We start from the raw sequence: 12610 nt of genomic DNA, 5'->3' as shown, positions 1-12610 counted from the left end.
TGAGGGCAAGAATTAAAGGTTGGGATTTATGGGGATTTCTGGCCAAGGAGCCTTATTACATACTTGACTTAAGGTGATATTCCCTGTTTATTTACAAATTAATATGTATCCCTTTGAATTTAATGATGGTTGAATTCTCTCTGATTCAGAAAATAGTTCCAAGTCCCATTGGCTCTTTTCTGCTTCAAAAATAAACATAAACAAGTAAATAACGAAGACTGGGCAAAAAGGCACTTTGGGAGGTGAGAGAATTGCTTGAGCCCAGGAGTTCAAGACCAGCCTGGGCAACATAGTGAGTCCTCATCTCTACAAAAAATTTAAAAATATTAACCAGGCATGATGGTGCTTGCTTGTAGACACAGCTACTTGGGAGGCTAAGGTCGAAGGATCACCTGATCCCAAGGAGGTGGAGACTGCAGTGAACCATGATGGTGCCACTGCATTCCAGCCTGGGAGAAGGAGTGAGACTGACTCAAATATAAATAAGCCGAGGTTTGAAACTGGTGTTGCCCTCCTCTGCCCTCTCCTCCCCTTTTGTTTGGTATCTCAGGAGTAAGTAAGACCCAAAGTGTCCCAATTTGAAGTGACTATTCCATTCAACGTTCAGGATCTCAGTCATCTGAGCCAGTTGACAAGATTTAGTGGATGAGTGACAAGGATGTCAGAGGAAGGGGAAAGGAAGGGAGAGGAGGGAGAGGACGGAAGGGTGGAAGAGCTCTCTTCCTGCTTGGCTTCCGGAGCAGAAGCCACAGCATCCACCCTGGAGAAATCTTTCTAATGAAAGATAGACAGAAACCAGAAATATCCCGCCCAAACTACTGATGCAAGTGATTTTCCTGTCATACATGGGACAGCAGATGTGTTTACTTACTGCTCTAAATAGGGAAGAGCTACTGTTCTGTGAATAGGCCGTGGCACTGAGCGTACTACCGCCTGCAGTGGAGACTCGGGTGCTCGCGCTAAAATAAAAGAACCGGAGACAGCTGGCACGGGTGCAATTCCTACCTATAAGGTACGGAGAAGTGCTCATTTTCACTTAAGGAAAATAATTCAGGCAGATGCCCAGATCCTTTTTGCTTTACTTCTGCTGTGGGCTCATTCTCAGAGCTGGAGCCTCATGGAATTTTTCTCACCCTAAAGAATGGATACATCATCCTTCCATCAGAGCCTGGGGTAGTCTCATCTGTGAGTCTCAAAAAGACGAAGCCAGAGATTCTCTGCCACGAGGGCTCTTCCTGCCCTCTCCGCCCCTACCCTCACCCCGGCTCCCTGCTACTGTGTTGTATCTTCAGATCTCACATCAGTGATCATGTTTAGCAAAGCCTTTCCTATCTTTTCATTATGCCAGTTCTTAATTTTTTTCAGAGCCTTATTTTACTTTTGCTGACCCTTACTTTTTTGTGAACTTTGTCACAAATGCAATTTTCTATTTATTCATTTAATTGATACATGCCAGTTTTTCTGGCTACCATCCTTGTTGGTGGGCACCATTCAATCACCTGTCCCTAGAACAGTGCCCGGCAGCTAGAAAGAGCTATTTGTTGTAAGAAACGGAGACAAAGCTTGGGAGAGAATTTAACATTATAGTATAATATGTGACAAAAAGTGTTTAAAACCTTACTTAATGAATTTGCATGACTGTCCTTTGAGAAATGCCAAAATTGCTGTACTCACTTATAGAGTTGACTCTATTGAGTGAGGTTCATGGAAATTGTACTCTATTTCTAATTCTAAGAGGAAGTAAGATACATAGGTGCTCTTCTTGGTTTTTATATTGGTTTTTGCCCTTCTTCTGAATGAGGCTACAGCATGCTGTCATTCTCTAGATTAGAGCTGTCAGTTTGGCACTTAGACTTTCTGTTGCATGACATCTAAGTCCCCAGTGCGCACAAATCCAGAAAGTGCTGGGAAGTGCTCTACGAGATTTTTTGTGATGACACCTTCACATCACCTGTAACACCTATAGAGGTCTGTGTGCCTCAAACTTGCCCCAAATGCCCTTTGGCCTAGGGAAGGGATTTTTCTTAGACATGTGTATAGGATGCTGAAATAATCATTCTTTATTCTCTCAACAAAAATTTCTTGTCCTTATTGCTTGTATATTATTGCTAGCGAGAAGAGGCAAAGAATGAGCAAATAGGTCAATAAAATATACAACTTAACTTGGGTTGAGAAGTGAATGATAAAAGGAAAAAGTAGGGAAAAGAAGAGTCTCAGAGGAAGTGGCAGGTTTGTACTTTTCAGTAATCAAAATATGCCGCACTTGAACAAAATTTCTAAGAAGAGCAAGCTGTACTCCTATCCCAGGGGAGTTTGTCTCAGGCAGAGGAATTACAAATGCAAAGGTACTGAGGCAGAAGCAGCAGGAGGCTGGAACAGGTGGATTGATGGAGTGAGGAGAGGCTGTAGAGGTGATATGAGATGGACCGTGCCTTGCAGGTCATGGCAAGGGCTTTGCCTTTCATGCTAAATGAATAGGGGAACCATGAAGTGTTTTTCAACAGATCTGAGTTAGAGTATAACAGTGTTGAGAATAGACAGTGAAAGCAAAAGAAGAAGCAGGGAGATCAGTTAAAGTTTAATGGCAGCAAAGCAAGCAAGAAATGGCTATGGCTTAGAGGTAAAGCTGATGGGGAATGGGTTCAAATATAGAAATTTCCTGAGCCAGTGGTTCTCACAAGATTTTTCTGGTTCCCCATATTGCTGACTGTTTCACCTTTCCATCTGACTTTTTTAAGCAAAAATATTTATTCTTGCATTTATACTTTCAATGTCATCAACGAAAAATATACAATGCCCTTTACTGAGGAGAAAATATATTGCTGCAATGAACATCCAGTAACTCACAAGATATCAGTAAATTCTGGATTTTAAAAATATGACAAGTATTTATTGAACATCTACTTTCTCAAGACCCTACTAGGGACTATATACATAATATGTTGAGAAGAAGAAAAAAGGTTTTCTTCCCCCCACCTTTATTTTACTATTGAGATGTGAGGTACAAGTCGGGATTAAGTAGGTAAGTTATCTATGTGCCGGTGAAATTTGGGCCTCCAACTGGTCCTCACTTTCCCTAGTTTAGGATCAGGCACCCTTTGTGTTGCCACATGCTCTCCCCCCTCCCTTCCTCCCTCCCTCCCCTGGCAGTGTCCAGCAACTGCTGATCCCTCCCTTGTGCTATTGTGATAAATGTTCAGGACTTGCTTATGAGTGAGAACATGTGGTATTCAGTTCTTTGTTACTGTGATAGATCACTAAGTATTTTCAAAGGGTCAATTAATGGTTGATGTCACACTTTGGTTATGTGACAAACGGCTTTTGCTTTCACTTCTACTTTAAACATGCCAATGAAGAAAAATAAAATAGAACAGTGCAATGTCTTTATACCATTTGTCCTATTTTGAATTTGTTTGTTGTTGTTCATGGACCAGGGAACTTTAAAATATAGTGTTATGCCTTAGTAACAATGAAACTCCAGCTTACATTTGACATAACGTTTTATGTTTAGAACACTAAGATTATGCTATTTATCACTAGTACATCCTCAATAATTTCATTCCTATTTTGTATATAAATGTGATCTTTGGAGAGTTGCTTTTAAGATCTTTATTTCTAAAAATGGACTGGCAATAAAAGTTAGATAAGTTTTAGATCCGAATTGAATCAATGTAGCTATGCCTCATCCTCAGTCCTTATATCCTGGGTATAAGTCATTCCTTATGAATAATTGTGCACCTGGTGGGGAGCATAATGGCTTTCAAGGGATGGAAGGAGAAATTTACTAAATGGTATTCCTCTGTGACCAAAGTAGTAACATTTTGCTTGATAGTACTCTAGTGGTATGGAAGCAGAAGTTTGCCAGGTGTTTCTCCAGTGAGCTGGAAACGCTAGTTTCCTAATTTACTATATAGATCATGTTTAAATGGCCCCAAATAATTTACTTTTTAAAAACCATAGTGAAACTCTTTTAGAAAGGAATATCCTGCTTAGTTATTCCTCTCTTTAGAATAGTTTGTGTGTGTGTGTGTGTGTGTGTGTGTTTTCAAATTAGACAGATTGCCTCTCAAATATAGACTTATGCAAAGGAAAACACTTCTACACCTTCTATAACCTGGAGTTCTTCTGTTTCTAGATTTAACTGTGCTCTAGAAATTCACCAGAATGACCTCCAGCAGTCACAACAGGGAGAAGAGCTGTGGTACCTTCTACAACTCTCCTTGAACTCTTCTTTCACGAGAGCTCAGGGCAGTCAATTTTATGAAGGCAGAAGAAAGTTTCAACCTAGATATAAGAATCGCATTTTTTAGCCGGGCTCGGTGGCTCAGCCTGTAATCCCGCGCTTTTGGGAGGCTGAGGTGAGTAGATTGCCTGAGCCCATGGGTTCGAAACCTGCCTGGGCAGCGAGACCTCATCTCTACAATAAATCAAAAAATCAGCCGGGTGTGGTAGCACATGCCTGTAATTCCAGCTACTTGGAAGGCTGAGGCGGAAGGATTGCCGGAGCCCAGCAGGTTGAGGTTGCGGTGGCCGGGAGCGGCCACTGCACTCCAGTCTGGGTGACAGAGTGAGACTGCAACTCAAAACAAAACAAAACAACAACCAACAACAACAACAAAAAGAATTGCATCTTTTTTTTTTTTTTTAGCTTCAAGAGTCATAATTTATTGAGATTTGCAAAATAACTTACAATTCTATTTCAAAATTGCACTATCTTAAAAAATTTTTTTAATTTTAAAGATGTAGGGTACATCAGTGTTAGGTATACAAATGTTCATTATGCAGGTACCCTTGTTGATGAGGTGTGCCCAGCCCCCTCCTCTGGCAGTTTCCCACTACTGCCAAGCCCACCCCTCCTCCCCTGGCCATTTCCCATTACTGCCAATCCCTTTCTTATGGTATTATGAAGAACTTGATCTTAACACTTCTTTAAGCAATTTAACTTTGTTTTGTTTGGTTGGCAAACAAATTCAAAGTAATAGAAAAATCTTGCTTCTTTTTCATTATTTGCCATCTTTTCTATAATTAATTGAGCATTTATACTTACTAGGTGCCAGGCCTAGTGGCAGTTACTTTATCCATATTTCCTCATTTCATTTCCAGAGAAACTCTAGGCGGTAAGTTTTATTTCTACCATTTTAAGGACAAGGAAATTAAGGCACAAATAAGCTCAGAAATGTGAAAGAATTGAACACATATTAGTATATACAAATAGCAGAGGCTAGACTTGAATCTAGATCTTTGTATCTAAAACATATTATCTCAACTGCTATATTGTAGCTTCCTATTACCTAAAGAGTAATGTAGACATTATTGCCTTAGGAAACATCGTAATATTGGTTCTACTGTTGAAACAAAAAAATAAAATATACTGATTGTCACGGTAAAAACCCCATGAGTGAAAGGCTATATTCACAAAATCTCTAGTATTTTCATTAGGAGTTGAGAAGATTTTTACATATCATTTTAAGACAACCCACCAAGTTTTCTTAGAGATTTCAGTAACATGCTCAGCCTGTAATCCCGCGCCTTTGGGAGGCTGAGGTGAGTGGATTGCCTGAGCCCGCGAGTTCGAGACCCACCTGGGCAACTTAGCAAGACCTCATCTCTACAGTAAATCAAAAATTAGCTGGGCGTGGTAGCGCGCACCTGTAGTTCCAGCTACTTGGAAAGTTGAGGCAGAAGGATCGCTGGAGCCCAGCAGGTCGAGGCTGCAGTGGCCGGGAGCGGCCACTGCACTCCAGCCTGGCCAACTGAGTGAGACTCCAACTCAAAAAAAAAAAAAAAAAAAATTCAATAACTATTACACTTGAAAGTTCTAGAATAGCACTGATCTTTTTTTTTTTTTTTTTTTTTTTTTTTTTGAGTTAGAGTCTTACTCTTGCCCAGACTAGAGTGCAGTGGCACACTCACAGCCATCCCAGCATCAAACTGCTGGGCTCCGGTGATCCTTCCACCTCAGCCTTACAAGTAGCTGGAACTACAGGTGTGCACTACCATGCCCAGCTGAAGTTTTGATTTATTGTAGAGATGAGGTCTCGCCAAGTTGCCCAGGCTGGGCTCGAACCTGCAGGATCATGCAATCTACTCGCCTTGGCCTCCTGAAGTGCTGGGATTACAGGCTGAGACACCGAGCTTGGCCAATCACTTTTGCAATTTTGGAAATTTTTTATATTTGTACCGTTCAATAAAGTAGCTTCTAGACATATGTAGCTATTGAGAATTTTAATCGTATAGTGACTGAGCAGTTTTAAATTTTATTTTATTTTATTCTAATTAATTTTTATTTAAACATAAATAGCCACATATTATAGGAGAGTTCAGTTCTAGAATGTCTATTGTAAGGTCATGATCAAAATAGTGAGGGGAAGGTCATGCACAGTGGCACATGTCTGTAATCTTCATACTTTGGGAAGCCGAGTCAAGAGAATTACTTGAGCCCAGGAGTTTGAGACCAGCCTTGGCAACATAGAGAAGCCTCATCTCTAAAAAATAAAATTAAATAAAAAATTAACTAGGTGTGGTGGCACGTGCATGTAGTCCCAGCTATTTGGGAGACTGAGCCGTAATAATGTCACTGCACTCCAGCCTGGGCCATAGAGTGAGACCTTCACTCAAACAACAACCACAACAACAAAATAGGGGCAAAAAACATAATTGTTGAAGGGTGAAAATAATTTTCTAAATATTACAAAAGCTGAATATTTCCAATAGTTTCCAATTATAGCAAAATAAAATAAAATGTTATTAGATTTAGAAGCAGCCAGAGGGCACCTGACACAATTACAGATGAAAAATCTTTGAGTAATATACATGGTCTTCATCTGTTGCTGCTTTGTCTGGTTATGTTTTTACAAGAGGCAATGACACACAAAAAATATTTAACTGTATTTAGTCAAGGATACAGGATGACTTTGAGGGCATCCAGGTTCACTCTTGATTTTAAAAACAAAATGACTATTTAGATTTTTGAAAAGTAAGATGAAGTGGTGTATCTTAGCAATAACAACTGTATTTTACTTATCTCTAGGCAATGGTAAGAATTACGGAAAAGACTACAAACTTATTTTTCATTTACAAAGAAAACCCAGGCTTGAACTCCAAATCAAAGAAGTGGATGAATTTGGAAATTACAGCTGCCCTCATTATAAGGGAACCATTGTCGTTTATAAGGTACCTAAAGAAAAAGGGGTCCCCAGCCTGGATCAATCCCTCAGACTCAATGAAAAGCATTATCAGTCGCCAGTTTGCAAATTGCCATTGAGATTGCCAAAGGTGAGAGATTTTACTTTTCCAATGACTGTATTTTATTAATTCTTTAAAATTCTCCACTATGATCAGCTCTGCAGGCATATGGACATATAAGGTTAAAAGGAAAGGCTAGAATAGAGTTGATAAAGAAGGAGTAGCAGATCCAATTTTAGAGTGGTAGAGTACTTCTCAGGATTTCTCTTTTCTAACAAAAGCAATTCAAATGGATCTGGTCCTCACAGTATGTTGTTAATGACTATGAAAATAATGCTATTCATTTTCTGTAATTCCATTTGAGTAACTGGGAAATGATTTGTGAAAACACTGAATACATTTCAAAGCACATCACTTTAAGGAAAAATCATGGTGAACAGGGAAAATGACATCAAAACCTTTACACATAGACTTATTAAATCCTGCATGCTTATTTCAGGAATTAATTACTCTTACCTGAAATTCTTACTCATATCAGAAAGTAGGATTACGTGATTTCTCTGCACATGTCAAACACACAAATAAACACTTTTTATTGTTGCATATACAATTTCTTCCAGTGACCCAGGATCTAGTACATCTAAAATGTAATTTTTTTTAAAAGTAGGATTTATTGAGAGAACAGAAAAGCTCCCACAGGGGGAGAGGACCCGAGGGGGTTACCTGATATAATTTAAAATGTGTTCTTAATGAGAAACATAACTGAAAACTTTATTTCATCACTCTAGAGGAAGAATAAACTTTTTAATTCTTTAAAGTAAGCTACTTAAACTCATTTTTCCATGTTTTTAATTTTTGTGTTATGACTAGCAGAAATGTCTTTCATCTTGTTAGATTTTGTACTGATTTTAAATAAATCAATAAAGTAATTAATTTAGCAAATATTAATTGTACTTCTGACATAAGAAGTGTGCTATGCTGGACCTTATAAAAAACACAGAGCTGTAAAGGATAATAAGTCCTGAAACTGTGTTGTTCTGAATGATAGTCACTATCTACATGTGGCCATTGAGCATTTGAAATACAGCTAGTCGGAATTGAGATGAACTGTAAGTTTAAGACACTGGATTTAAGACTCTTTCCAAAAATATATAAACAATTTCACTAATAATTTGTTTATATTGGTTACATGGTAAATTTATAAATTTTTGTTTGAGTTGGAGTCTCATTCCATTGCCCAGACTGGAGTGCAGTGGCATGCTCATGGCCACCCCAGCGTCGACCTGCTGAGCTCCAGCGAACCTTCTGCCTCTGCCTTCCAAGTAACTGGAACTACAAGCTTACGCTACCATGCCCGGCTAATTTTTTTTTTTTTAATTGTAGAGATGAGGTCTCACCAATTTGCCCGGGCTGATCTCGAACCCCCAGGCTCAGGCAATCCACTTGCCTTGGCCTCCCAAAGTACTGGAATTACAGGCTGAGCCACCGAGCCTGACCAGAATTTATGATATTTTCATCGTTTCAAGTTAGATGAAATATATTAAAATTAATTTCACCTATTTTTAGACACTTTTTTGTGTAGCTATTAGAACATTTTAAATTGCATGTGTGTCTCAGATTATATTTCTACGGAATAGTTCCTCCCTAAAGGAATTTGTAACCTAGCAAAGTATACAAAACGTGTGTACAAAATTGCCTTATTAGTAATTGATTATACTGATGGTGTGGACCATGTACTCATAGTGATTCAGAGGAAAGAAATGACTTTTCTGGAAGCTGAAACCAGTAGAAGTTTTTTGGTGATTGTGGCATTTTGTCAGAGCTTTGTGAGTTGGTAGAAATTCAACCAGTGGAAATTAAGAAAAAAAAAAGCAAGTTAAGATGAGAAAATGGAATGTGGTTAAGTGGGATGGCAGGCACAGCTTAACAGGACTTCATAATTTGTATAATAACCATTATAATAATTTCTAATAAAGCTTAAGGTCTTTTACATGCTTTACATGCTGGTATCCTTAAGTCTTTGCAAAACTCCAATGAGGCATTATCATTATTTTCATTTTATGGGAAAAAGAGGCCCAGAAATTTTAGGCAACTTGCCCAGGGTCTCGTAGCTAAGTAAGTGGCAAAGCTAAAGTTCAAGACCAGGAAAATCTGCTTCCTGCGTGTTCCACAACCACTATGTTGTCACCTCCTTGGCAGATACAGCTAGGATTCTCAGTCAAGATACAGGATGGATTTGAGGGTAGCCAGGTTGACTGGAGGTAATATGACAATTTTATATATGAGTATGCTATGCATTAGTGTAGAGGTAATGCTATAAACATTAAACAGATGATATGATATGGGCACCAACCCATCAAATTGACACCTTTCTTTATTATAGAGGAACAGGCTTCTATTCACTCTTTGCTTGCTAGTTTGGGGGAGAGCCCAATGTTTCTGGTAGGCATGTTCAGGGTGGCAGAGTCTATTACACCACTGATGCTGAAAATTATATTTTAATGACAGTTTAGCCTTTTAGATGGATGTCCACTATCAGTTTTGCTTCTGTGCATCTTCATTTCCATGTTAAGACCTTTGTACCACAGGGCTGTTTCCTATGCTTGGGGCCCTTTTCTCTCAGATAGTCACAGAGCTGGTTCTCTACATGAAGGACTCAGCACAGATGTCACTTGTTATTCCCTTATCTTTTTATCTAAAGTCACTTTTAACTTGTTAGCCTTTTTAGATTTATGTTATAACACTCATCATTAATTGCTATTACTAGATTTATTCATTTGTTCATTTATTTTCTATTTGTTTTTGTTTCCTGAAAACACAAGCTCCATGAGTGAAGGATCTTGTCTATTCTGTCCAAGTTCTAGGCTCTATCTTTGGTAATTAGAACGGTGCTGGGCACATAGTAGGTACTCTAAATATTTGTGACTGAATGAAAGGAGATCTTAGCTTTGAATAGATTTTTTTGAAGTTGAAGAACTATTGACTTAAGGAAATACCTAAATTCTCTTCATTCAGTAGTTTAGAGCCTAACTGTATGCACTCTTAACTGGCAAACTAAAAAATTGGTTTCGATCAACATGAAGATTTGGAGTGGAGAAGGCTGCTCTCTAGGAAGCCTGATGGACACCATGCTTCCAGAGAGCTCTGTGTTCTGTTGGAATTCTCTGGCAGGAGGTGGTTATAGCCTTCCTGGGGAAATGGCACAGACACTTATGACTGGGGTAATGGCAGAAAGGCCCCTACATAAGAGAGGACAGACTTGAAGTCCAAAAATGTGACATGAATTCAGCTTTCGGTAATAAATTAATTTGCCAAGCTAGATAATTTAGGGGTTTATATAGATTTTCCTCAATAAAAGTCTATTTTAGTGATTGTCCAGCACTTTGCATAAGTGTTTTCCACTCTCTGAGTCTAGCACACCATTCCCCACACCACTGTCCTAAGTAATTCCTACGAGTCATCCCTTACATTTTTGCCTAAGTGTGACCTATCCCAGAAATCCTTCCCCAGTCTCTCCCTTTGTACCAGATGAAGTGTACTAGTGTGTACAGCCACAGCATGCTGTACTTTCCCTATCATGGTAGTTACCATATTTCATCGTAATCACTTCCTTGTATCCTTTCCAACAGATAAGTGCTTCTCATTTCTCAACCTTGTTATCATTGACTTCCTAGGGAGTCTTCCTAGATTTGTTTTTCCCGCAATTGCCTCCTTCATGAAATGTTTTTACCAGATATATACTGTGTGCCTGCTTATGTACTGTATTTCTATCTGTGTTTTATCCTGGGGGGGCAAAAATGGATTTGTTTATAAAAAATTTGATATTTTTTCTTACATGGTTAAATTTCAGTCAGCTTCAAAGTGCTCTTTGTTTGATGCAATACACCTATTGAGATGCTTTTCCCACTGCTCAAAACAGTTTTTGAACTCGTCAATTTTGATGCCGTTTAGTGTTTCTGCAGTTTGTTTTTTTTTTTTCCCCAGCCTCTTCCACATCAGCAAAACATTTCCCTTTGAGGATTTTCTTATCCAGGGGAAAAACAAACCAAAAAACAGTCGCTTGGGGTGAGATCTGGTGAATAAGGAGGGCAGGGCACCCAGGTCATGCCTTTTTGTCAAAAACTGCTGAACACTCAGGGTGGTGTGAGCAGGAGTCCTGGTAAATCACCCATCAATAAATGGGCAAACACTTTGAAAGAATCTCCAAAAAAAATTCACTGAAGCCGAACATAGCCTCTCACAACAACACTAGCTGGTACACTGGTATATTGATGCAGATGGGTTCTTAGAACACTTACCTAGCAGAGAAAGCCTGTATTCCAAGGGGCCTACTCTCCCTCCCCTCTTGTGCAGTAAAAGGGTAAGCTTTTTTTGTTTGTTTGTTTTTGGTCTCACCTTAGGAAATATTTTCTCTCTCCCTGAGGGTTCTCTCTCCATTGTGACATTACCACAATTGAGAATTCATGCTATAGACTGTACTAGCCGATGCACTGTCCTGTTCAACTGTGCACTGACAGGGCTGGGCAGAAAATAAGTACACTTGATCAATGTTTGTGAATGACTAGAGGAACGAGATAATCTCTACAAACCTTAAAATTTCCAACCTTGAAACTGATCATCTTGAAATTATATTGGCATGTTTAAAAATAGTTCATTTTAAATGTCTGCTGCATTTCAGAGATGAATCTATTGCCAATATGCCATCTGAACTTTCTTTTTCTCCAGATAGGTTTGTATAGGGCTTTTCAGATTCACTCTCTTAGTCCTTTCTTGTGCCTAGAGTCTTCACAAATAAGTTTGTTAGGGTTGAGAAAGAACCTGTGGCTGTGGACCCTTTTTCCTTCTTTTAAAACTATAGTAACTAAATGGGAATTAAAACCGTGACCTTTATTTTGTGAGAACAGACTTCTTCCATAAAGTTCAGAATTTCAAAAATCCACCTCCATTAAGCAGTATTAGAATGTGCTATTTTTCATGAAATGGAAGTAGCCTAATATTGAACTTGGCATTAATGAACATGACACTATGCAGACATTTATACATGTATCATAAAGTAGGTGAAGGTATTTGTCAAAATTAAAAGTGCCTTACACACAGAGGACAAACATTAGATATTTATAATTATGTATATAGATATAGACACACACACATAATTATAAGATTTGATGTTAATGTACAATATCTGATTTCTAAAGATGTGAAGACATATCACATTTGACTTCTTACTTGTAAGAAACTCTGTGTCTCAGAGCCGTCTATGATAAACCCACAGTAAATATATTGCTCAAGCCGGGCTTGGTGGCTCAGCCTGTAATCCCACACTTTGGGAGGCTGAGGTGAGTGGATGGCCTGGGCCCGCGGGTTCGAGATCCGCCTGGGCAACTTGGCGAGACCTCATCTCTACAATAAATAAAAAAAATTAGCC

At 38.9% G+C, this 12610-nt stretch overlaps 1 protein-coding gene across 1 annotated transcript in view; it reads left to right on the top strand.

Annotated features, from left to right (window-relative positions):
• DTHD1 (death domain containing 1) overlaps positions 1-12610 on the top strand; it is a 69581-nt gene that overhangs the window by 27565 nt on the left and 29406 nt on the right. The window contains exon 7 of the mRNA XM_008052870.1: positions 7031-7275. Within this exon, the coding sequence (XP_008051061.1) occupies positions 7031-7275 (245 nt within the window). The remainder of the gene's footprint in view (positions 1-7030; positions 7276-12610) is intronic.

This window comes from Carlito syrichta, unplaced genomic scaffold (assembly GCF_000164805.1).
Source record: "Carlito syrichta isolate Samal-C Ts95f unplaced genomic scaffold, Tarsius_syrichta-2.0.1 Scaffold287611, whole genome shotgun sequence".
NCBI lineage: Eukaryota > Metazoa > Chordata > Mammalia > Primates > Tarsiidae > Carlito > Carlito syrichta.
The sequence above is the reverse complement of the archived record's forward strand: the minus strand, read 5'-3'. Positions and strand labels throughout refer to the sequence as shown.